Source organism: Anser brachyrhynchus, assembly GCF_964034855.1.
Source record: "Anser brachyrhynchus genome assembly, chromosome: 5".
Taxonomy (NCBI): domain Eukaryota; kingdom Metazoa; phylum Chordata; class Aves; order Anseriformes; family Anatidae; genus Anser; species Anser brachyrhynchus.
This window is the reverse complement of record NC_137699.1, coordinates 44,819,935-44,846,096: the sequence shown is the minus strand read 5'-3', so window position 1 is coordinate 44,846,096 and position 26,162 is coordinate 44,819,935. Positions and strand designations below refer to the sequence as shown.

The window sequence follows — 26,162 nt, the reverse complement described above, 5'->3', positions numbered from 1 at the left end:
TCTCCATTTAGGAGAGAATTGTAAAAATTCAATTCTATATTGTATGCAATAACAAAACAGGATGTTCATCTATATTTTCTGTTTAAAATATAAACTATTCTGAAGACCTGACTTTGAGAACATTTCCTATTATATTTAATTTGTTTTATGTAATGATTTTTTTTCCCCAGGTTATTCAATATGTTTTCTAATCAAAAGTGTGTGTGTGGTGGGGGGGAGATAGGGGAGCCATTGATCAGTTAGCCTGGATAGCACTGCACTATATCCAGAAGCGTGATTACAGCTCGCATACTCAAATCCAAAATAATCATGAGTTAGAATCATAGAATGGTTTGGCTTGGAAGGGACCTTAAAGGTTGTGTAGTTCTAACCCCACTGCCATGGGCAGAGATACCCTCCACTAGATCAGGAGTTAGAGGGTCAGACTATAGTTTCACATTTAGCTGAGCTATTTAATTTCTTATTGCAGACGAAAGGCTAAATTCTTGCTTCCTTATCACTCCCATTCGTGGCATTTACTCCTTTCCCCCCCCTTTTTTTTTTGTCTTCTCATCATTAGACCCCTCTGTAACCATTTTTTTCTCATTCTTAACCATGTACGGCTATCTGTGTTTTTTTTTTGTTTTTTTTTTTTTTTTTTTGGTGCCAGTATAGACTATTCTTATTGTAATAAACTCAGTCATCCCTGTTGAAGGTTCAGTGACCATTAGAGCCAGGACTAAGCATGCCAGAGCAGTACATGAGCAGAAGCAGGGAGCAAGAAGACCTCCATACCTTTTAGCAAATGCAGTGTGTGATGTGACCTGACCACATCTTCTGGAACTGGAGCATTTAGTACCAGCACGTCAGCTGGGGTTGCACTAGCTTCTGTTCTACACAATAGAATCAAGTCAAGTCATTAATGAAACACTGGCATTGGGGCTTTAGAAGCATTGATAATATTCACAAAATAAAATTCCCAAAATAATGGCAGTAATTCAGCAAGGAACTGGTATCTGCATCTACTTAAAATTGAATGATTCACAAGTCAACAAGAGTATGCAGTGTGGAAAGGTGACATGTTTATTTACATCCCCTGCACTGGACCCTTATGTGGTATATGGAAGATCATATTTACCCCAGGACAGATGATAGAATTGTATACAACTTGTGATAAAATCTGTTTTAAAATGAGCATCTATACCTTCTCAAGAAGAAGCTTGAAATCATTTTGGTTGATGCTGTTCAAGATACCAAAATGAAATATAAAGATAGGGAGTTTTCTTGAAGTTCCCGTGGTTATCTTGACTGATCTTTTTCATTTCATCATTTAGTGGAGATTCTGCTTCTTATATACTGTCAGATTCTGTAAACCTGTGGAGGAAAAAACAGCTATTTATTAGTCTTTTGTAGAGTTGATAATATCAGTATGGTCTCTAACAACTATTTAATAACTTGATTTACAGCATCTTCACCTAACCTTCACAATCTTCTGGTAGATGGTTGCAAAAAGTAAATTAAGCATTTTTTTCCCCACTTTGACATTTTCAAGGTGACTTATGTTGCCTTTAAGTTTCTCAAATGTCAAAATAAGTCTAAATTCAGTTGACTTCAATGACCTTCTTTGTCTCCCTCAATTATCTTTCTTTTTAGTTCTTTATCTTGCTTTTTCTTCATGAGAAGCTCTGCATAGTTTTAAGTGAAAAGAGACTTCTGTGACTGTGGTCAATACACGCCAACCTAAGGATAGTAAAAGGAAGAGTAGTAGTCTCTACTTTTATATTTTGATATGTTTTTCAGTAAAGAGTGATAAGAAAAGCATTGCAGCTTACTCCAAATCATGTTTCTTTTCAAATGTATGTATGTATGTTAATGTATGTTCTCTTATGGATTATGTATCTCCGACAATAAGTAAGATGAAGTACCACCTGTATTCCCTGGTACTGAAATTTAAATAGTATGTTAATTACTGCAGTTAATGGTGCTAAGAATTTTTTTTTCCCATGAAAAAAGTTCATCTTACACTTAAAACAAACAAACAAACCTGTCTTTTTACTTGTGAGTAAAAGACATAGCCCAGAATTTTACCATAATGTTTCAGATTTGGATTTTGAGTTGATAAAAAGTGTTGAAGTGCGGTTACAGGACAATGCTCTAAGTTAATGGTCACGTGAGAGAAGGGCACAAGCAGTAGCAATACTGATTTTTCCTGCTATGTTCCATCAATTTTACAACCTTGAGTGTGTTAAATGGAAAATAATGTGACACTGACACTGTAGATTTCTGATTATTTTATTCACTGGCATCTTTATTAGGTTACTACAATAATTGTTGATGGATCTAAATTTGTACAGGCCATAACGAATGTCCCAAGATGGGAGTGGTTCACAATTATTACTGCACATTTTATATGTTTTAAATCATTGATTTGAGGATAGGTTCAACCAATGATTGTATGACTTACTTCACAGTAACCTGTTTACTACAGATTTATGGATGTATTTTTCAGAAGTAGATTTTTAATTTGTAATTGTGAAACAACATCCTGGAACTCTAAACAGTTTTCAAAACAGTCAGCCAAGACACTAGTTAGAAAACATTGATACAAAATTAATTTTGGCAACTGTGTCTGTTGTGTCATCTTTTAATTATCATGGCAGAAGTGATGCATTTGTGATAAACTTTTGCTTTACTGAATCAATTTTAAATGTATTTGTTCAGGTTTTGTTCCATTCTACTATACTTAACATCTCTAATTATTGTTTTTAGACAATTTATTTTTTTCCTGTTGAAAAAATTATTGAGAAATATATATATGACTAAAATGTTATAAGTCATTAAATAGATGTCTAAAGATAATATTAACCCATTGTTGTTTTCTGTGTCAGTAGACTCATGATTTTATGAAGGCTGCAGATAAGAAAAAGCTATGGTGGTATCATTTTATGGCTGATAAAACAGGAAAGTCTGTAATGTATTCTCATGTATCTCATTATATATAGGTATTGCTGTACTAATAAGTGTGTTATAAAACATACACAAAACAAAAATTAAAAAGAGATGAGATAAAGTTAAAGTAAACACTTAAAATATTTTGTATTTGTCAATGGTACGCCCACCTGAGGTGTGTGCGCCCCACTTTGAGACCACTGATGCATGGAGACCCCCATTATTCTAAACCTTGATCGTGTTTTCATAATGGTCTTTGAGAATAAGGCAACCTTTTTATTTTTCACTTCTGGGTTAGCCCTCTGATTTTTCCATGTCCGTGGAAAAATGTGAACATATTTCAAGAGTTTCTTCCTCAAGCATAGTGAAGTATCTAGGAAGTGATGCTTTCTTTGTGAAGTTTTCTTCAGTCATTATTTAACTAAGGTCCCTCAGGTGCTGCTTGGAATCCTCTGCAGCTTGTCTGTTGGTACAGAAAAGTCATGAAAATTTGCTTACCTATAGCTGTTCTTTAAGATGGACACATATACATATATATGTATATTCCTGTTCACAGCCCTCCCTCTTGCTCCTTCTGCACTAGCTCTCATTTTAGAATGAATATGGTTCAAAATAACTACAGTCAATGTAGTTTAACATCTTCCTCGGCTGATAAGTTAGGCAATTGCTAAGACAAAATGATTGCGCTGTTATCACCTTTTACAGTGATAATGATATCTTTTGCATGGATTTCAGTGCACTTTATGTCTCACATCAGCTCTGTGAAGATAGGGAAATATTTTTCAAAGCCTCAGGGAGTGGAAAGAAAGCACAGCGCGTACAATTTTCTGCATAGCAATAAGTCTCTTTCGTGGGGAATCTGAACACTAAACTTCTCTCTCAGCTTCAGATGCCTTTTTTTTTCTTTTTTATGTTATGATCATGGGTGCTACTTCAGGTTTATGTGAACAAACACACCACTGTAGATTTAAGAATCTGTTTTCAAGTTCCATAGTGAAAATAACAGTGTATACCAAAAAGGTTTCACAAAACTGAATTTGTTTAAAACAACAAAAAAGTTTGTGTAAACTATATTCCTTTCCAGATATTATGTTATTAAAGACTACAGCAGCTAATATATTGCTAGAGTTTAAGAGTTTGTTGAGGCAAAGAATTCAGCAAAAACAAATTCCGTTTTAAAAAATGGTACTCCTTTGAGGTTGGAGGTCTTTCTACATGTTGATAAGGAAACTATTGATTTAGATTCAGATAAACAGCTGATTTACTCTTGTTGGTGATGAGCACTGCAGTGATTGCAGTGGTAGTGTTGTGGTTTAACCCGGCTGGCAGCTAAACACCACACAGCCGTTCGCTCACCCTCCCCCCTCCCTCTCTGGGATGGGGGAGAGAAACGGGAAAGTGAAGCCTGTGAGTTGAGATAAAGACAGTTTATTAAGACAGGAAAACAATAATAACAATAATAATAATAATAGTGATAATGGTAATAGTATTAACAATAATAATGTGTAAGAAAACAAGTGATGCACAATGCAATTGCTCACCACCCGCTGACCGATGCCCAGCCTATCCCCGAGCAGCCGGCCCCCACCCCGGCCAGCCACCCCTATATATTGTTTAGCATGACGCCAGATGGTATGGAATACCCCTTTGGCCAGTTTGGGTCAGCTGTCCTGGGTCTGTCCCCTCCCAGCTCCTGCTGCACCCCCAGCCTGCTCGCTGGCAGGACAGAGCGAGAAGCCGAAAAGTCCCTGGCCTGGTGTAAACACTGCTCTGCAACAATTAAAACATCAGCATGTTATCAGCGCTCTTCTCATCCTAATCCAAAACATAGCACCCTACCAGCTACTATGAGCTACTTAACTCTGTCCTAACTGGAACCAGGACAGGTAGTAACCAAATTACAATCTTTAAAGATTGTGTAAGGTGCTCAATGCAAATATAAAAAGTTGCTAATGAACGAGTAAGCTGTAATGAGTATTAAAAATCATTTGAGAATTTTTAAGTTTAGCAGAGCTACAAATAAAAAGCAAACAAAAAAAACCCACGGTGACCATTGAGTTTGGCTATGACAAACATTGACCATCTGAATATAATTCCAAAGGAAATAACTTGAAAATACTTTTTTGAGGTTTTTCCCTGCTTTATTTTCTTTGACTAGTTGAAAAATATTTCACTGTGTTTTTTTGTTCATCATTTCAATGTTTTTATAAATTTTTAGTGCTTAAAAGAAGAAAGTTCATTAATAAAAGGGGATTAGTATAGTAAAAAATCTTTATGTTCATGAACAGTGTGCAGTTGGAAATCTGTTGTAAATTCATTTGCAGTTTAAGAAATATATTTTAAAATTTAGTATTACTGTAATATGTACTGCAGGCATGCTAAAGTAATTTATGATCTGAAGACTGCACAGCCTGTAGTCAGGGGATGCAGAGAATCTAGACAATCTAGTAAGTGATTTTCATTCAGTTATCCTTTTATTTTCATATTTATACTATTTTCTGCATATTGTGTTCTAAACCTATGCATATGGTAAGGATGAAAGTGGCAGGATAGAAATATTCAGTATTTTATGTCCAAATTATAATTTCACATTTTGAAAAATATCTTGCTTGGGATTATTAGAAATGTTCTTGTATTGATAATTTATCGGTCTTGTTCTACACTAGTAAAAATTAAGTTTCTAAGAAATACCTATTTCTCTAGAGCTCTTCTAAGATAAAATATATAGAAATTCTCTTAATGGTTTACATGGATGGCAAGCACAATTTCAATTAGTTGTTCAAAGCAAGTCCCAATACTGTTTTTTGTCTCGGTTGTATATAATGCTCAGGTTATTTGTAGTGTCCAGCACAACTGTACAAAGGTCCAGACTCACTGAATCATCTTCCAGTATCCAGTGTTTCTGGACCTGTGTCAGGATATTGTGAAGCCATTCACCAAAACCATACCAACATAGATACAGTGCAAAACAGCAGTTCTTCTGTTTGGAATAGCCATGAGCGTATGCATTGTGAAACGTTTAGCTTAAAATGATTCATTTAGAAACAGCTTAATTCATCCCCCCAAAACAGGGCCTTAATGTCAGAGTCATTGTGTGAAGGAAAGAATTTGTAAGTAGCATAATATATGATTCAACTTTGCTCTGCAGGCATATGCGAGATAAGTAATTTATATCTGGGAGAAACTGGTTTGTTCAGCTGTTTGAAAATTCCCTCACACTTTATGGAAACCTGCTTGGCTGCCTTGTGCATCTACAAGAATGCTGCAGTATCTGTTCAGTGGCTTTCTGGGCAATATATCCATATGATGATTGAAAGCCATAGCATGTATATTTGAAGTCAAAATGATATGGAAGACTTGAAATAAATCCACAGTAATTTTCGATCAAAGTAAATTTAAGGATGAAATTATCAGCATACCTAATTAAGTGATTTCTCAAGAGCTTGCCTGTATGCTTGTATAACATAAAATACAAATTTCCAAGATTGCAAGCCTGGGGAAATGAAAAATAATTTTACTAATTTATAACTGAAATTCCTGACTTGTGTCTTGGAGAAGAACAGGTTTTAGCATGATGAGATAAATATGTTGATGCTTTTCTCCAAACTGCTGTTATTCTCTGGCAATAGCCTGGATTTCTTGTTTTACCACCACATGGCAGAAGTATTGAGATTGCCCCTTCTTTGAGTGCCACAACATGGTTATGCAGAGCCTGCATAGCAGCCTTCCTTATTGACTGACCCCAACTAATGTTGAAGTCTGTTTCATTTAAACGTGCAGTTGTGTTCTTTTAAATCTGCGGTTTGCTAATAATGCTTACTGTTTTCTTTGAAAAATAAATAACTTCCAAATATAGTTTCATTAGTAGGCGTAAGGTAGCTAACTACGTACTTTCCATTTTACAGGTGGAAGAACTAACAGAAAACCAAACGAGTATTAGTATATTGCCAATATACTGATTCCAATGTATTCCCATTAATACTAATTCCTATTAGTATTACATTAGAGATAAATTTCACTCAGGGAAGTTAGTGGTGGGACTCATTTTGAAATTGACATCTATATGCAGGTGGCTACATTAAACTAGTTGGCTGAATTCCTGTTACAGTCAGTCGAGATCTAGTCATAGTCAGCGGAGCTTAGGCAGCTATTCTGCCAACCCCAGTGGCCCACAGACAGATGTTTAGTGTTGTGTGGGTTGACGTACAGTTTCCTGTGTAATCTGTAGCTGTTTAAGAGGGGTGAGAGTCCTGCGTCTAATCCGCTTTCAGCATGCAGATAACTTGCATAGTTTATGGTATCTTAGCTGTGTATGGGGAACTGAATTGAAGTGCAAATGTCAACTTTTATTTTATTTTCATTTTTTTCATAAATTTTGTATGTTTTAGAGTCCTTGGACTCTACAACTAGATACCTGTGACTGTAAGAACTAATTCTGTGTACACATCTGTATTTGGGCATTTGCCTTTGCTAGGACAAGTTAGGAATTTAAAGATACCAAATTATAATGTGTTGTGGTGTATGTACAAATCTGGTGTTTATCTGATTTGTTGACTTTTCTCTGACACTTTAATCTTCACAGAGAATATGAAGCAGAATGTAGTTAATCACTGTCTTTAGTTTCTTAAAATGGGAGGTCATGCAGTGTTTAAAACCAGTTCCTACTACTTAATAAAGAATGAAGGCAGTTCAGTCTCCTTTCTGAAACAAATCTCTGATTTTTAATTCAAATTTTTAGGAAGTTGCTCCAGTTTGTACAGAGTCAATGTCTTGTTTCCCAGCTTGTTGCTCCCAGCATAAATATAACGGAGTTGAGCTACTTTTTAACATTTTAGAATTAGTTCTGCATATTTTTTTTGTCATTTATTTAAAGTTATGATGGAATGTTTTAAATTGTAACCTGTGTATTTCCTGGAATTTTGATCAGATAAATCTAAAATGCTGTGGTATAACAGCAAGGAATTCAGCCGTGCTTACTGGTGTTCATAAGCTAAATGTGATATAAACCTTAGATGGTTTGTTGTTTAACCATTTTTAATATTTTTTTTGGTAAAACTACACAAAGTATGATCCCTAATTTTTCACACAATATCCTGAATTAGCTCTTGATTTTAAGTGTTACTAAAACAACTGAAACATATTTGATTTTTTGAATGGTTTTAGCTTATTGCTCATTATAGGATTATATGCTTCTTACTGAGCTAAAAATAAAAAAGGGAAATATTTTGATTAATACCTTTATTTATAAAAGTAATTTCTCTTGTCTTTTTCCATGTATATGAGACATATTTTGAGAAGAACCATTGATGCCTGAAGCTGCCTTTGTAATGCTTTTTCATTATTGCTGATTCTTCTAGACAATCTATAAATTGATGTGTTCTGTGCTCCATGAAAATGAAGATATATTGCTTACAAAAAACCAAGAATCCTGTGGTTGCATTAGACCTTAAAAGATGATCATAGCGGGATTGTTGTTAGACGCAGAAACTCATGGCACAATGCAACTTCCTTTAAGAAGAAAGGTATCGTTAGAGGAACTCAAAAGACTGTTCACTGGATGAATGGAAGGAGCCTTCACTAGGACCAGTGACCATCTTTGTTATATTGCAGACATGATGCATTCTCTATATTTTACTGTAATGTTATTTTTTGGCACTGAACATTTAAAATATGTTTGCATAGGAATTTAAATACAGGATATGTTTTATCGATTGTAAAATAAATCAACGGAGCTTTTTAGATCAAGTAGGCAAAGATATTCTGTCATGATGAATAGCCATGTTTAAAAGAATGATGCGATGTGCTGCATTTTTAGTGGACTTTTCTGTAAAGCTGTTTCATGTGTATTGCTTTAATTTCTTTTTTATTTTTTCTTTTTTTTTTTTTCTTTTGCTTCAGCTTTGCTTTCTTAGATGAAATGTTAAGCAGAATCATCAATTTTGGTACAGAACTTGATTCTTAAATATATGGTCATAGAGGGCAAGTCCATAAAGTATGAACATGTTATCATTTAAATAACATCACTTTAATAACTACCTACTCTTCTGGGGCAAAGTTTTGTGAAGCGTCCTGCAGGGCAGCCAATTTAGGCAGTGGTACAGTAAAGAAAATGAATTCTTGAGATCGCTGCTTTCAGATACAGAACTTTCAAATCTAGAGCCGAAATCAGTTCAGCTTGCATTACATTTATAAAACTCCTTTGAAAAGAACCTTGTAGTAACATCCTTTTCACTTAGAACAGTAATGTCAGTACAATGGAATGTCAAGTGTTGCATTATAATTAAAATAAAGCAATGCTGAGTATAGAAATCGTTTTTTTTATATATTTTTATAATCAGATGGAATGCAGGGAAGAACCTTCCATTTCCCATCCCTGTCTCGTAGATTTAGTACTCCCTCCTCATTTCCTTTTTTTTTAAAATTAGTACTACAATACTAAGTTTTACCAAGTCAATTACAATACTGGAGTATACCCAAGGAAAACATACAAGGCAGCCACTTTCCAAACCCAAATCTCTTAGTAACTAATGGTGATGGCAGCACATTTGGCTACAGTAATTTACATGGCAGTTGAATCATTGTACTGAAAAGCATACAAAAGGATAATACAGAAACATATGAAGATGCCAAAAGAAAGTGAAGAAAAAGTTATTTTATTAAAGAAAGGAATTGAAAAAACTGTGTAGAAACTAGGAAGGAAGAACAGCAAGTCAATATCTCTGCTTGTGAATGAAATAATTAAAATTTTGTGTATGTTATCTATATTCCTTTGAAGGGACTAGTGTCCAAAAACAAGTCTCAGGTAACCTGCATGTAATCAGAAATGGGTGATGAAATACAGGAATAAAAGTAACAGGTTAGGGAAATCAAGAGGAGACATCATAATGAGAAAGGAGAACGAAAAGTAAAGAGAAGAGAAGTAAAACAGAAGAAGGAAAAAAAAGAAGAAAATTTTAAGAAGGCAAATATTTGTTGGTAGAATATTTTAAGTAGTATTTATTGTACATCATTTGAGTTTATCTTTGATAACTGAACTATGTGTATTAATTTTCAATCATTATTTCTTAGGTGTACACAGGTACTTTCAGTTAGCTGTATTGTGTCTTTGGATGCTGAAGGAATTAACAGTCAGAATTCAGTCCTCTGAGGCTAGTTAAGGCAATGTTGTAATCTCATAACTCTCCTAATTGCTAGGAAACTGCAGCACATCTTGATTCAGTCACTGGCTTAGTTACAGCAGTGTTCATTTCCTGCAAAGATTTTAAGAAACTTTCTGATAGTTAAAGTAGTAATAAGCCTGCAGCAGGTTGGTGGTTTTTTTTTTTTTCTGCTCTCCATTGGGTTTTAACTTTAAGGATTCCCAGAATTCTAAATACAATGCACTTGATCAGAAACATAATGGTAATCATAAAAGTATGTGAATGAAACAAAATAGGATAGGAGTTCATGTGACAAATTCCAAAGAACTCAAACAGAAATTAATTTCTAACATGAACTGATACGTATGTGCCTATCTATATATTTGCTATGAATATAAATTAGTGGGATTTTATGGTATAAAGACTATTAAAAATGCAAAAACTCTTCTAATCTTTGTTGCAGTGAACTGGCTATTTATGTCATCACAATTGTTTTACTCCATTTTAGTGAGAGGATATAATTATTGATAATCTTGACAATAATCAAGATTGTTCACACTGTTTTCCCCAGAGGATTTAACTTTGTTGACGAAAAAGCAGTCTAGAGTAAATGTTGATAAATAATTGCATTGCTTTGATGATGTATTGCTGTTTTAGTCAATTTTCAGAGTGAATCTCTTCGCTTCTTTCTTTCATTCAAATCTAAAACCACACTTAAATATTGATTTAAGCATAAGGAGGTTTGTCCTGTAATTACTGAATCAAACTGTTGTCTTCTGACTTAATGTCCTCAAGAGCCTGTGCTTGGAAACAATTGTATCACTTACACATTTCATCAATTAGTTTAATTATGTCAAAAGGAATGCTGTGTAAGCTGTAAAATAAAAAACCTCAGACTATTTTACACAGTATTTTTTCTGTGAGGCTGCAAGGCAAGAAGGTGAATTTACTTGTTCCATTTTTCATTTTACAGAGCTATTAGAGAAGACTCTCAGAAGAGAGGAAGAAATGGGAGCTCTCCAGGTATACTTTCTGTATTATTAACTAGCTACACTTTTTGTTATTAATTTGTTAATACTTGAAATTATTAAATTGTATTAGAGCATTACAAATTTCTGAACTTGCTTGTGTCTTGAATTCAGCTTTGGAAATATATGCAGCCAAATACAGACTTGATAGCTAGTAAGACTCACTGTTGAGTTTCTGCCCTTTGATTAAGTTGCACATTAGAGAAGATTAAAGTAGTTAGCATTCTCCAATGAGTCAATAAATCTAGCTCTTTAGTGAAAAGAATGCTTCTTTCAAGTCACAGTATATACTGAAGTTGTTGTCGTATGTCTTACTGCTGGCTTCACTGTATGGGAATAGAGGTGGTGTAAATCTGAGTTCAGAACTGCAGAGATGCTTTAAATTCTACTTCATTGGTTGTGATAGATTTTCTGGAGTATGTTGCTTTCTTCTGTACCTTGGGAAAAAAATGAAAAAGATTTGAAGTAAGTGCTTCAAATTTCTGAAATGTTAAATGTCATTACCATTATCACCATCCTGAGGAAGAAAGGACCAGCTGATATATGCTAGGACTTGATACAACGTAAGTAAATCCTCATTGTATGGCATCTAGCAGTAAAGCTGCTAGTGTTAAGCTCTTTACATTTGTGCTTAGAAAGTGAGAGTTACCCTAGACTCAGCTCTGGAATAATATTTAAGCATTACAGTCAAAGAAAACATGTGCTCCTTTGAAATGAAAATGGCTAGGAACACAAAACCAAGCTGGAATATCTAAACAGTGAGGTTTGGGAAGTTATGATGGTAGTGCATGTATTCTTCAGAATACAGAGTGAAAAAAAGAAATTTTTAACAAAAAATCGCAGCAAGTAATGCCCAACATGAATATAAAAAAGCATAGATACAACAAGAATAATGTATCAGTGGAACAGGATTTTGTAACTGTACTGGAAGCAGAACATTTATGAGGCAATTGATGACCCTAAAGCTGTTAGGTCAGAAAAGTAATTTTGTTTATCTTTATTTTTGACCATAAGAATTTTGTTTGAAGGTATGCTGACTCTGCTCATATAGTAAATATAATGCATTTTGAGGGCTAGAAGTATCAAACAGTTAGTGTAGAAACAGTTTGATCCAGTAAGAAGAGACAAGTTGCAAGACCCAAAAATTACACAACACACCAATCCAGCTGTTTCCTGTTCAAACAAAAATCTTGGCCTAGCTTTCTGGCAGCTCAAGTTCAACAAGGCTGAGAGCTTGTCTGCGCAAGCAGTTTACACAGGTGCATATCTAGTTACATCAATGTAAAAAGATCTCCTTTCATGTGAAGAAATTCAGTATCTGCTTTCCTGTGAAGCACTATAGTTGACAAATTGTTCTAATGATGTTCCTTCTGACTGAATGAGGAATATTATGCAGGAGAAAAGTTGTGTCAAATTAGTGTCTTGTGTGCATATATATATGTGTGTGTGTATGTACTTGTGTGTATTTCTGAAGGTCTGACCAGTTCCTGATTGAATTACTCTATGCCCTTCCCTAACTGACCGTTCTGTGTAAGCATGTGACTTGTACTGCTCTGACTGCTGTATTTGTATTCAAGTGCTTGATAGCTGTTTGTTTTTGTTGTTGTTGTTGTTGGTTTTCTTTTTTTTTTTTTTACTTCTTCAGATGCATGTGCTTTCACAGTTGAAGTACTCAGCAAGAACATCAATTACTTTTCTAGATAATAATTGTCCACTATGGTCCATATGTTTCAAAATGGTCCCAGTCTGGGATGCTCTGTTCTTGCTCTGTTATTGTAATGTTTTATTCTAATCTTTCAGTGGCTGAATATATAAAACTTTGCTAGAAAATAGGTGTAAAAAACAGCTCATGTAGTTGCAACTGAACATCCCCATGCTGTTGCATCTCAATATATAAAGCATAGGAAGTAAGAGGAAGGTGAGAGTTTTTTTAACTGTGACATTTCATAGAACCGAAACTCTCACCCTTTTTAACCAGTTGACATGGAGCATTTGTTACTTCTGAGCCCCAGTTCAGCAAAGCACATGTATGGATTGCTGATGTATGAATGCTTTCATTGAAGTAGATTGCTATAACTTAATTATTTCTCATTAATGACCACTAGCGTATAAAATAATACTCTTTGTCCATAAGGCCTTAAATAGGATTTCTTGGGTGTTAGGGCCTGCTCAGTAAGTCCTTGATTCAATGGACAACAGGTGATATTGATTGTTGTAAACAGTTTGTCTACAGTTCCTGGGGTCCTGTTTTAATAAACATTGTATATGTACAGAGAATTGTGTGTATTAAGTCAATCCTTGATGCATTTTCTTTGCATCTAAATAGAATGTATGTATAAAGCACGTTCAGGAAACAGGTGGGCAGAAAGCCTATGTTTTAGACTGCTGGCAGACGATTGAAAGCAGCCAGGTTATCATGGCTGAGGGAGTTACTTCTTGACACTTGAGCCATGAATGCCAATCATAGTTTTAGAAAAGCTAGAGAAGAAAGGAAATCTATCAGAAATCCATGTATTGCCGTGGAGAAATGGTGACTGTGGGGATACTTTGAGGTTCTTTCTCATCAAGTAGCAAGAGCATTCCCCAGAGCTAGGGATGTGTGTTTTATTGTATTTTTCATTTGCTCATTTTTTGAGGGGAGGCAAACATCACCTTTTTTAAAAATAATTTGAATGAGGCTTAATAGGTTCTAACTAAATAGATTTTATTTTGCCCCCAGTGGAAATTTCCCTTTTAGGAAGTGATGTGTTTACAGTTACCCAAACAAAGATTCAGAAAATAACCGGTATTCCTCATTCAGATATAGACGAGTAAAATCATTGCCTCTGCAATGCCATCAGCTAACAGAGAGAAAAGAGCAATTTTATGAAGATTGTTCAAGGAAATGTTGGGCACATAGTTTTCATGTCTTCCTCTGCTTAGGTAATAAGTTGGACTGCGTGGACCTGTCTGTTTTCTTATACTATGTGGTGGAGATGGAACCTATATGCTGGTCTTTGATACAGGGCTTTTTGGGAGCTAGGAGACTGATGCTTTGGGTGACATCACTGTACTCTTGGTTTTGCATCTTCAATTTCTTTCATTTTTTTTTTGCCTAGAATCTCTGTTATACACAAATTTATGAGAGTTTATATAGTTGTAACACAAACTCTTAGATATATTCTAGACAGTATCTATGTTCTCATTACATATGTGCTTACTCTGTTGTTACATGTGCAGTCATATACATAATCATATAATATTTAGCTTGTGAGGAGTCTGGAACATTTTCTATGTGCTTTTCCGTGGCTGCTCCAAGAATATAACCTCACTTCTTTTCTTACCTCATTGGAAGAAAAAGCCTCTGAATGTTTTCACCTTTCTTTTTGCGAAAACTGTTTCATGGTACAAAAGATGGCTTTAATGAAAATAGTATACTGTGCATGATAATAGGAATATTCAACTGCATGTATGTTCTCTGTGAAAACAACTGCAAACCATTTTCATCTACTTTGGAATTAGTGACACACTAATGCCAGTGTCCATGTAGTTCCAGTATCAGCCAGTTTAGTGATCCACTATAAGTCATCCACATTTTACTGGCAAAATGTCAGTATTTTTTTTAAACAGTTGTATTTAATAGTGTACTAGATTTCCATCAAACTTGTTTGTGTGTGCATTGCTGTTTTCCCTTTATATATTTCCACCTACATATTTTCATGAACAGTCTTGCTTGTTATTTTTAGCACATCTTCAAAACTAATCAGTCTTTTCCAGATACTACTTTATATTTTTCATCCTCACTTACTACAGCTGTTTTTCCTACAGTATGTTTTCTTACTCTTTCTGCCCATGGTTTATTGTTGTAATCAAAGGCAAAACTTCTGTAAGCTGATGCTGAAAACTAAAATCATTCGTACCCCAGAGATCATTCAATGAATGAACTTTAAACATTTCACTAGGGTGAACTGTGTGTTTTCTTCAAAAGATTACATGAATAAAAGTTAGCTTTTCAGTACTCCAAGTGATGCTGGTTTTACACAAATAAGTAAATACACAATATGTAAATGTTGGTTTTACACACCTGTTCATTTAGTGAACATAACCATTCTTTTACAGTTTTCTGAGACAGTAATAACTCTTGAAGAGTCTTTGTAGCTCATTTTCACCTAGGCTTAAAAAAAGAAAATTACTTTCACATTCTTGCAAACAGGATCTGCTTCTGGCTCCCACTTTCTTCCATTGGTCTAAGAAAATGTTTCCAAATTAGTGAAGCCAGTTCAGGATTTTGTCTTTGGATGTTGCTAGAATAAATCCAGATTATTACAGTCATTTTTAACTGTTAGGGATGAAAAGAACAGGAAAAAGTGTAAGGATTCTTAGCTTAATCTAACCAGAAAGGAGGAGAAAACAAACAAAAAAACCTATTCTATCCCACACATTCTAAAAGATAATATGTGATCAAATTAAGAATTCTTGTGAATCCTTGTCTGAATGGTCAGGTGGGCTCAGCTAAACACTTAAATGTACGTTTTCTCAAATTCCTTAAAATACTATGTCCAGTCAGGACATAGTGCCAGAGTACATTATCTTGATTTTACTAGCTCCGTCTTTTTCATAAAGATAATTTAAAATGGAAAACTGAATGTTAAAATATATACAAGTTCTATGTTTCCTGTATTTTGTACTGAATTAAAACTGACACAAGTTTATTTTACTTGCATTTTATTTCTGTCTGACGTTAGCCATTGTTTTATTAATAATGAGATGACGTCAGTTGTTCTTCAGAGCTATTTCTGGATAACAGAATAATGCTATGGAATTTATACTTTAGTTTTCTAAATAAATGCCTAAAAGAAAATTAAAACAGATGCTAACATGACATAAACTCCAAAGTATGCTAGATTTACAGCCACAGATCATCAAAAAGGGAAGGAAAACTTTGGGATACATGAGTAAAATTAACAATATTGAAGATCTAACAGTACTATTTGAAAAAAATATATATTGGAGTAAATATGTTTTTAAATTCTTGGTTTCTAGGATGTTTCTTTTACTTCAGAGCAAATTTCAAAGTGAGTTAGTTTGATAAGTGGGTCAGAGGTCCAATCAGGTACAGCAGTTCCTTTTAAGTGACATTTTAACAAAATCATTACACATCATACAAACTGCAAAAAAAAACCCAAAATGAAACATTTCATGCTTGTTCACCTTATGTTGCATTTATATTCTTTACTTTCTAACCACGACTTGTACTTTATTTGTAGGAGCGGATTATGTCCTTAGAAATGGTAAGTTTCTTAAATTCTTTTTCAAACCAATCACAGTGAGATTACTGATGATCAAAAATGTGATTTTTATGTACTTTTTTTTTTTTTTTTTAAAAAAAAGGTGCCATCTGGGTTTTTAACTGTCATTTTAAGAAGATGAAGACACATGGTAGTTTTATACTGCACCTTCCTGTGGAGGTTTTCACTACAGTATTTTCACTGCTATATGAACACCAGCTATATCAAATGAAATGTAAGGTTGTATTTTTCTGTGCAGTTCAGTCCACATCCCTAGGAAGAGAAATATGGTAGATTTGAGCCATACTGAGGATGCTTTTCTTCAACATAGTTGAGAAATTAAACTATTTGCCAAATAGTTGAGGTATATGTGTTAGATATAATCACTCCAGTGACTTGTGTGTGTGCATTTCACTGGATGTGCAGACAGAATCAGTTATCTGCCCACATTAGCACTGGAACCAAAAGCATGGAGGAATACCATTTTAAGATAATAAGTTTGAAGGACAAAAACCTTAATGTATGTACGTGCCATGAATGCAGCTGGATCAATTATCCGCATGACTCAAGCTAGTAAGTCTACCAGGCGGACTAGCTGGGATGGGTCTGCTTTTTTTTTCTTTTATAGGCAACTCCAATAAGACATCATACAATAGTATCTGTAAGAACTATAGTTTCTTTTTATTGGAAACTCAGAAAATTTCATGTAAAGAAACCAGTAATGAGACAGTGTAAGTCTGCAAATATAGACTTCTAAAATTTGCTAGTGCTAATTATTTCATCCTCCTTGATAACTGTTGTCTTTGAAAACTGCTTCAGATTTCAAAAATATATTTAAAATATATTGAGTATGTTAAAAAACAAAACAAAACAACAAACAAACAAACAACTTGCATTCACACATAAAAGGCCCTTTGTAAATCAGAGTGCAGTGTTGGAACTCCTGCCTTGTAGGAATAGGGAATTAATGCTCAAAGTCAGAGGCCTGGCACTTTGCATAGTGCTGTGTGAATGTAAATTGTTGCCAGGACATTAGTTCTGTTCAGAAGCATCTCTTAATCATGGTTTGCTTACATGACAACTAGTCAGTCATGTATCCACTGCCATCCATTTCTCACGAACCATGAGTCAAGCTGCCTGCAAATGCCATGTACTTTCTGCTCCTAAAGCCCAGTTTTGGCACAGGCAGAGGGTAATTGCTTGCAAATAGCAAAATTTCATGCAAATTCAATGTGTGTTTGGTGATGATGTTTGTTTCTACTTTTTTCTGAAGTCTTTCTTTTTTTTTTAATACTTTTAATCTCCTCCATTTAGTTCTAAATCTTCCTGATATTTTTGTTTGTTTCAAGTTATCGTTCATATAGAAGAGGTAGAGGATTATTATCAGTAAAATACCATTTTCATATTGCAAACTGAGAGGTAACATCTGAGTGCAGGTTTTTAATACTAAATCCTAGCACTTGAAGTCAAACAATTCTTTCATTATTGCTGACATAGGAAGATGTGTAATGTTAAACACTGAGACTTCAGGCAAGAAAGGTATGATTGTCCCTAAGGCTGTTGAATGCTCCCAAGGCACTGATTTTACTTTTGCTGTAAAGTTCCTTTATTATGCCAGGCAAATCACTTGTGTTTTGTTCGGATTTTTTAAATACTGTTCAATTCATTGGATTTAAATATTACATAGCTATTAATGAGTAATTTTCCTGATTACTTTGGTAATCAGTATGTAGTCTGGCATTTTGCAAGAATGAGTATGATTTCTCTATAGGTAAAGTGTAGTTTAGTAAAGTGTATCTTCCTGGGTGTCGCTTCGTTCTTACGTATAGAATTTAGTCCTATGTTATTTACATATAAAGCTATATGATTTTCCTGGAAAAAAAGTCTGTATTGCGTTCTCAGGTATAGCTGCAATGGGAAGTGTATCTACTCCTCATAATTAACACACTGCTACTGTGTGGTGCTTTTGACTTTGGTGGGTTTCTACATCAGAGTCTTTGTGAGAATAAACTGCAAATCAGATTCCTCTGCCTTAGTAGTACTAAAAATACTGGGAAATTGAATTTGAAATCAACCAGTTATTCCAAGGAACATATGCATTATGTATTCTTTGATCAGTAAGACAGCTTGCATTTTTGGTAGAGAACCCAGAACTGAGGATACCACTTGCATAAACTATTTGGATCAGACTTTTCTGGACATTATTCAGCTTTTTGTTAAAGTCATAAATTTAGGACAACTCCAGTAATTTTCTAAGTATTCTGCAATATTGTTTTCTTAATATAAATTTCCTTTCCAGTATGAACATTTGTGTGTTTTAGCTTAACTTGTGTTTTATATTCATGAAAATAAGGTTTTGAATATCAGTAAAAAGAAATTTGTCTGGACACACTCAGCAATGTGAAAGCTACCAGATTCTTCTACTGTAGTAACAGGCTCAGTGTTGCATCAGTTTTCTGATTTATCACCCATTTTAAAAGAAGAACAGGAAGGCTGGCTGTCCCCAGTGCATCTCACACAGAGATTGTGGACTGCCTGACGCTCTTCATGTTAGGGCTCTCTTTCTTTTTTGTTTCTCTCTCTCTCTCTCTCTCTCTCTCTCTCTCAATGCGCCTTCCATCAATAAGCACACCATGCAATTTGCTCTTGTGACTATTTCATGGTTGTCACACTTTGCATGCGTGAATGTTTAGGACATTTTAAATCTAAGGGTTAATACTTTCTTCTGTTCTTGGTTTGCTTCTGTAGTGTCTTGCCAAGACTACCATTACATCAAAGGCCTTCTGGTCCTCCCAGAATACAGCAGCTCTTTGATCTTATACAAACGCCTGGGAGAGGAGCAGCACTCTGAGATCCTCCATCCTGCCTGCCTCTCCCTTTCCTTTCCTTTCATCAGTAACCCAGTGTGTCACTTCCTTTTTCTGAGGGTAGAGAACGTTCCCAAGGTTCCCCAATTCCTCCTTCTGCTCACTCCCATCAAGTAACTTTTGCTGCCTGATAGCACTCATAGCCAGGTGTTTTTTTTCTCCTGGCACTCACCTTCCTTTTCTTCCTTGCTGCTGTCTGCAGCATCAGTGCAGTGTCTGCAGTGAGAAAGCATTTCTTGATGTCCAGATGAAACCCCCAGTGTTTCAGTTTATGCCCATTGCCTCTTGTCCTGTCACTGAGCACCACTGAAGAGAGCCTAATTTTGTTTTCTTTACAACCTCCCATCAGGTATTTATACACATTGATGAGATCCCTCCTGAGCCTTCTCTTCTCCAGGCTGAACAATCCCAGTTCTCTCAGCCTTTCCTAATAAGAGAGATGGTTCAGTCCTTTAAACAATGTTAGTTGCTCTTCATTGGACTCTCCAGTATGTCCATGTCTCTTTTGTTCTGGGAAGCCCAGAACTGGACCCAGCACTGCAGATGTGTCTCAACAGCCTTGAGTATAGGGGAAGGGTCGCCTCCTTTATTTAAGAGGTATGTGAACATGGCACTAAAGGACATTGTTTAGTGGTGGGACTGAGTAGGTCAGGTTGATGGTTGAACTTGCTGATTTTGAAGGTCTTCTCCAACCTAAATGACTCCCATTCCATCCCATCCTTTGACCTGCTGGCAATGCTCCTCCTAACACAGCCCGTAGATTCTCTAGGCAGAAAGCTCCTTTTGGTATTGTGAAGATAGTATAACATGTTCTACAAGTTGCAAATATTGAACATTTTTGCCAGATTTTGATAAACCAAAATAATCCTGCTTTTCTGTTAGAGAAAGTAGAAATCTCAGTATAAATCTTTATTACAAGAGACTAATTTTTTTAGATATCATAAGTTATTTCTTAGTTTACCCAGGAATATTAATATACAATGGTCATCACCAAAGATTTTTTTTAATGTAGTGTGAATATATATGCATGTAAGTGTAATTTTAAAGAGGAGTCCTGTTTCTTCCACTTAAAAATGTTGACCTTTCATCGAGGGAGGGTGCATCTGTGAATTCTTTCACAGAATATAGTATGCTTATAGTGTGATAAGATAAAAATATATGTGCTATAGCATGCATTTTCTCACTTAATTTATCATAAAAGTTAAAATTGTTTGACAACAAATTGTCTTGTTTATTAGAATGTTTCTAATGTACTGCAAAGCCTTCATTTTAGATTTAAATTTTATATTCTGTCAAATTATAACCTTAGAAACACAGAAATTAGTTAGAACTATTAATGCTACTGTAGTGTTTTTTACTTTTTCAATGTCATGCAAGTTTTGATTAAAGTGGGGAAATCTATGAGTTAAATTCCTAATTTTTTTCCTACTCTGACACTAATTTGCTCTGAAACCTTGGTTAAATCACTTCTCTTTGCATTCAGATTTTTTTCAGCTATAAATTTGAACAATATTTTTTGTCCATGGAGACTGTGAATTAATTTTGGTAATGTTTTCTTGAAAGGCTTAATGAATACTGTTAGTGTACAAAAAAAAGTTAATGTAAATTACATGTAAAGATTTTTAGTCTGCAAAGCTTCTGAAATTTGATGTTAGCATTATGAATGACAAGGAAGTCTTTATACCTTTTAAGAATCTGTGCCCACTAACTTTATATTACGCACTCTGCCTCATATGTTATATTTCTTTTAATATCCTGTAATTATTTCTGGATATCTTTGATCAAAATCTTAGTAAATGATAAAGAACAGATTCTTAAAATTTAGTTCTGTGTACCCCTGTAGTACTAAGAGCACTAGCTGATGATTCACAGACAGCTGGCTTGCCAGAAGACTTTACTACCTCCTCCACATTTCCAGCTACTAGTATGCATCAAACAACTGAAAATTTGTGAAACACTTATCTAATGTTTTTCCCTATAAACAATTCCTGTAGTTACCATAGGGATGTTAAGTGATAATGAATGAGAAAAGAGATGGTCCGTGTCACTGTGAATGTTAAATTAAGCATCCATGAAGCTCTGTTAATTAAAATGTTGTCCACCCTATACAAAATCATCTGGAGTCTGGATTAAAAGTTCAGTTAGTTTGACATTTGCAATGCTTTGTTAGCAAAGGTTTGCTGTTTTTCATTAGTACAAGTGCAATTTTTGCTTAAAAAAAAGTCTTGCTAGCTTGAACATCAATGAAACAATATTGTTTAATAAAAGTCCATTGAACTTTTATGTTGTGTAACTCAGATTTATATCTATTGTTTATTTCATAAACGTAAATTGATTTCTTAATATGCTGAAATCATCAAAACAATGGTATAATTGAGAAGTGGTATAAGTGGAATATAATGATATACAATATTTATATTGTTTTCTCTTAAAGTTCCCTCCATATGGAAGATGTACTGGGTCACAGAATGTCCCATTGAGAGTGGAATTTGCCTGGTATATGAAGGTCAGCAAACAAACTCAGGCTTCTTAAATAGAACCACACACTGTTAAAAGAAGAGCTTAACATGCATCAGTCTAGTTCTGGAGATGGAAGCTGATAATGCACAGTTTTGCAGAGATTAACAGGGAAAGCAAAAGATACTTTTAAAAGTGCCAGATACATCCTATTCTTGCTATTTAGGTATACAACATGCTAAGTCAATTTAAAAATAAGTCATCATAAGTCACCTTTAAGATTACATCCTTCGTCTGAATTATGTGTAACTCCCTGATGAAATGCATCGCAGTCAGTTAAATTTATAGTTGCATTTAGTCTTTTTATGGATATTCTTTGGGGATTAGCTAACGGTTACTTAAGTCAGCTCTAATATTCAGAAATATCTGTGCTATACAGATAGTCATTTGTTTTTACCTACCTCAGAAAAGAGCACCATATGTGAAAGTCAGTGAAGTTTGTTTTCTTTTATGTTTTCAGTCTGTTGAATATAAAGACAAAATTTAAGAGAACTATACACAAACCTGCTTTGATTTCTGTGAATTTAGCATTGAAGCTTCAAGACTAAAAACAATATGTGTATGTGATCTCAGTTTAGACCTGTCCCTCGAGATAGTGTGAAACAGTCTATCAACAAGAATACATCAGTATAGGAGGATTAACTGTTCACATGCAGTTTGAACATCAAAATGTTTGTATGAAGTTGTGGAAAATGAGTAATTTGTTTTATCATTCTCTGAAAACGTAAAACGCCCCTATTCAAAATAAATAGTCTTTATTTTAAAAACATGAAGATTAATAGCACTCACTCTATGGAGGAGTCTGCTGTTAAGCAAAATACTATGAATACAGCTTCACTCGGTACAATTGGTGTTTCTTCCTCTTATCAGTTCCATCAGTACCTTCTGTTCCCTGTCAAATAATGAGCAGACAGATGTGATTGCTCTCTTTAGGATTATTTGTATGCATTATGGCATATAGCTTTCCGGTTTCTTGGAAAAAAGTTAACAGTACTTAAATGCCCTCCGTTTCAGGTGCTTCCAACATCCTTTTTCATATTTTATCTTGTGTGGCTAAATCCATCTCTCTTAATAGAATTAATGATACAAGTCATTAATGATACAAGTGTGGCATTTGATCCATGTTGTAGAGGTTGCTGTGCATTTCACTAAATTACCAGACCAATTTCTGTGGGGCAGCTAAAAGCTTTTTCATCACCTTTCTCTCATGTTTTTCAACATACTATTTTCTTTCCTTCTTCTTTATTGATGTTTCCCTAGGAAACTTTGCTTTTTATTTTTTCTGTTTTTATTTGTACATCACAATTTTCTTGGTTGGTTTTATGAAAAGGGAACACATTACAGAATCACAGAATCGAAGGGGTTGGAAGGGACCTCCAAAGATCATCGGGTCCAACCCCCCTGCCAAAGCAAGCTCCTTAGAGCAGGCTGCCCAGGTAGGCGTCCAGACGTGCCTTGAATATCTCCAGAGAGGGAGACTCCACAACCTCACTAGGCAGCCTGTTCCAGTGCTCTGTCAGCCTCACCGTGAAGTTCTTTCGCATGCTGATGCGGAACTTCCTGTGCTCTATCTTGTGGCCATTGCCACACATTTCTGTCTCTGAATATGCTGGTTGTCCTATTCAAATCACTTCACAAACTGCTCAGAAAACTAAAGACAATTTTAGAATGTAAAAGCAACCAAATTACAACAATGACCCAAATATAAAGCTTAGGGAAGAGTGTATGTTACAGGATAGGCAAATATTTTGTTTCCCATTCATTCATTTGGTCAGATTCCAGCCATTCAAAGCTCAGAGACTTCCGGACGTAGATGTAGTTTCTATGCATTTGGAATCATTTCCTGAGATTTCTCATTCATGAACTGACCCGAATTCTGCTTAAACCCATATAAAATTTTCTCTCATTGTGTGACTTGTGATTTTTTTAAGCAAATTGGTCACTTCTCCCCTCAGGCATCCGTTGTCTTTTCTGAAGAGTCCTACTCCATTGAACGATTGTATTTAATCATTCCTCATGTGGAAGAAGCGTTCCATGGCTTTGGCTGATCTTCTTGCTCTTCTCTGAGCTTTCCCCATTCTAACTGTTTCTCTTCATATCAGCTTCCCACTGCTGCACTCAGTAGGCAAGATGCGAGCTTGCTGTGGAGTCATACTTCAGAATAGTTATGTTCTCTGGCTTGCTTTTTTCCTTTCGTAATTATGTCCTGTGTTGATTTAGCTTTTCTAACTGTTATTGAACACTGAATTAGCAGATTCTTGGAACTGCGTGTAGTTTACCTCATGATCTCATTCCTGCTCAGTAATTGTTAGCTCAGAACCCATCATTTTGTGTGTGAAGTTAGGATTACATTTCTTGAAGCCAAAAAAACTGTCAGAAATCCAAGAAGCCTATATCAACCCTTATCCACATGATTTTGATAAGACCCAGAAACTAAGGACTGAGTATGCATATAACCCAAAGGTTGGTCTTCTGCTGTCAAGATGACATTTAATAACGTAACAGTAGCTTTAAACGACACAAGCTGAGGCACAGCTAAAATTTTTCACAAGTAGTATGTGAAATAGATGGGATATGTTTAGGAGATACTTGGAGAGGAGAAATGATGAGCACCTTCCTTCATTTACAGTGTGTGTTGACATAAGGTCTTGTCACTGGAATTTAGAGAAGGAATTGACAAGTGGGATGGCTTAAGGCGTGGGCATACACTTAGTACCTGAGTTCCTTTTATGATGAGAAAAGATTACAGGTCTTTATTAAAAAAGAATAAAAAATCTTTGTAGTTAGAAAACTGCTATAAATTGAATATACTTCATAGCATCATGAGGAGCCACTATGTTAAATTTATCTTGTGTCCTCTACAGCTTTATTTCAATTCTGTATGACATCTCAAATGTCTGTTTTCCAGCAGTTCACTCCTTCAGCAAATGTGTTAGGTAATATATACCATAAGCATAAAGTAGTTATAGTTTAATTTGGTGCTGGACCAAGAAAAGACATGGTGTTTTGTTACAATTCTTGGATTGTTTCCATGAGGAAGGAGTTTGTTTCTGAAGGGGTGGGAGAATTTTGCTCTTCAGAATCAAAAACTTCATGGACATGTATCTGTATGATAGCAGGATGATTGCTGAATGTTGTGAATCAATATATTGATTCACATATAGTTAAGTTTGCATTGCATGAGACCAGGTAGAGATTTGATTGCTTAGAGTCTATTGTCTCTCATATATTTCTCAGCCTCAGAAGCATGCATGCAGACCAGGGGTTACTCAGGAAAGAAGCAGCAAACGTTACAATTCATCATAAATTAGTGTAGTGGAAAATCAATGCTTTGATGAACATAAGGCCACTGTAAATGAAGCATGAAATATGAATGACTACGGCTTTACTGTGGTAAAAGTGAAATGGTTGATACTTAGAAGAGGGAAACATTAGTGAGTGATAGATACCTCTAGGCATTTTGAAGTGGAGAGGTATAGTAACATTTGGAAAAAAAAAAAAAAAGTATTTTATAGCTATAAAAAAAATTCTATGTTATAATCTGTGAAAAACACTTTAAACACTATATGTAGGCCTCCTGGCTGACTGCACGCTGGAAATATGAAGAAGAATCCATTTTATACATTCATTATTAACGTATATCTGCAAGTTCTATAATTTTTTTCTGGTAGACAGCCATATATGTTACAGGAAAAATAATACTTTTCTCCTAATAAATCTTTGTAGATGAGTTTTGTAAGTTAAAAAAAAAGCTTGACAGCAAATTAAATTGCACATTAAAATACAAGATTTCTTATGATGATAAATTTTAGTTTGGTCTAACCACAGCTAGCCAAATGCAAAATCTACTAACACCTCATGCAGCTGTTGAGACAGAATGTACTATTTTCTTGTTACAAGTTAAAAAACTTTATTAGTTCTGACTGAATTTTGCGAAACTGATTGGAGTTACTTTCTTCACTGGAGATCAGCCCAAGTATGCACCTTCCTGTCCTTACAGGATTTTGTCAGCATTAGTCATCGTCAGATGTCAACCTTGCAATTAAGGACTTGTTCGTACGGGGTGTCCTCAATGCTTCCCAGGGCAGGAAGTGGTTTACTTGTCATCCAGGCATATCTCCGTATATGCAGTCTTACATAATTCCTGTACTATTTTTAAAATTAAGATTTTAAATCTAACAAAATTAATGCTTTAGTATAAAAGAAAAGTGCTTCGTGTTTTAGCTTTATACCTAGATTATCTCCACTTTATTTTCCATGTCTCATTTCTATTTTCTTGTTCTCATTAAATGACTAAGGCATCTTTGTTTTACTCTGTTTCACTTTTGACAACTCTTCCTGTGCTTCCTCAAATGTAAAATATCCTTGCTGGCCAATCCTTTTTCCCCCATTTTGTAGGCTCTCCACTTACTCTTC

The 26,162-nt window shown here is 35.0% G+C and overlaps 1 protein-coding gene across 11 annotated transcripts in view; it reads left to right on the top strand.

Moving 5' to 3' along the window:
- CEP128 (centrosomal protein 128) overlaps positions 1-26,162 on the top strand; it is a 126,117-nt gene that overhangs the window by 78,242 nt on the left and 21,713 nt on the right. For all 11 annotated transcript variants that reach the window (XM_080593668.1, XM_080593665.1, XM_080593662.1 and 8 more), the window contains 2 exons: positions 11,041-11,090; positions 16,342-16,365. In XM_080593668.1, the coding sequence (XP_080449794.1) occupies positions 11,041-11,090; positions 16,342-16,365 (74 nt within the window). The remainder of the gene's footprint in view (positions 1-11,040; positions 11,091-16,341; positions 16,366-26,162) is intronic.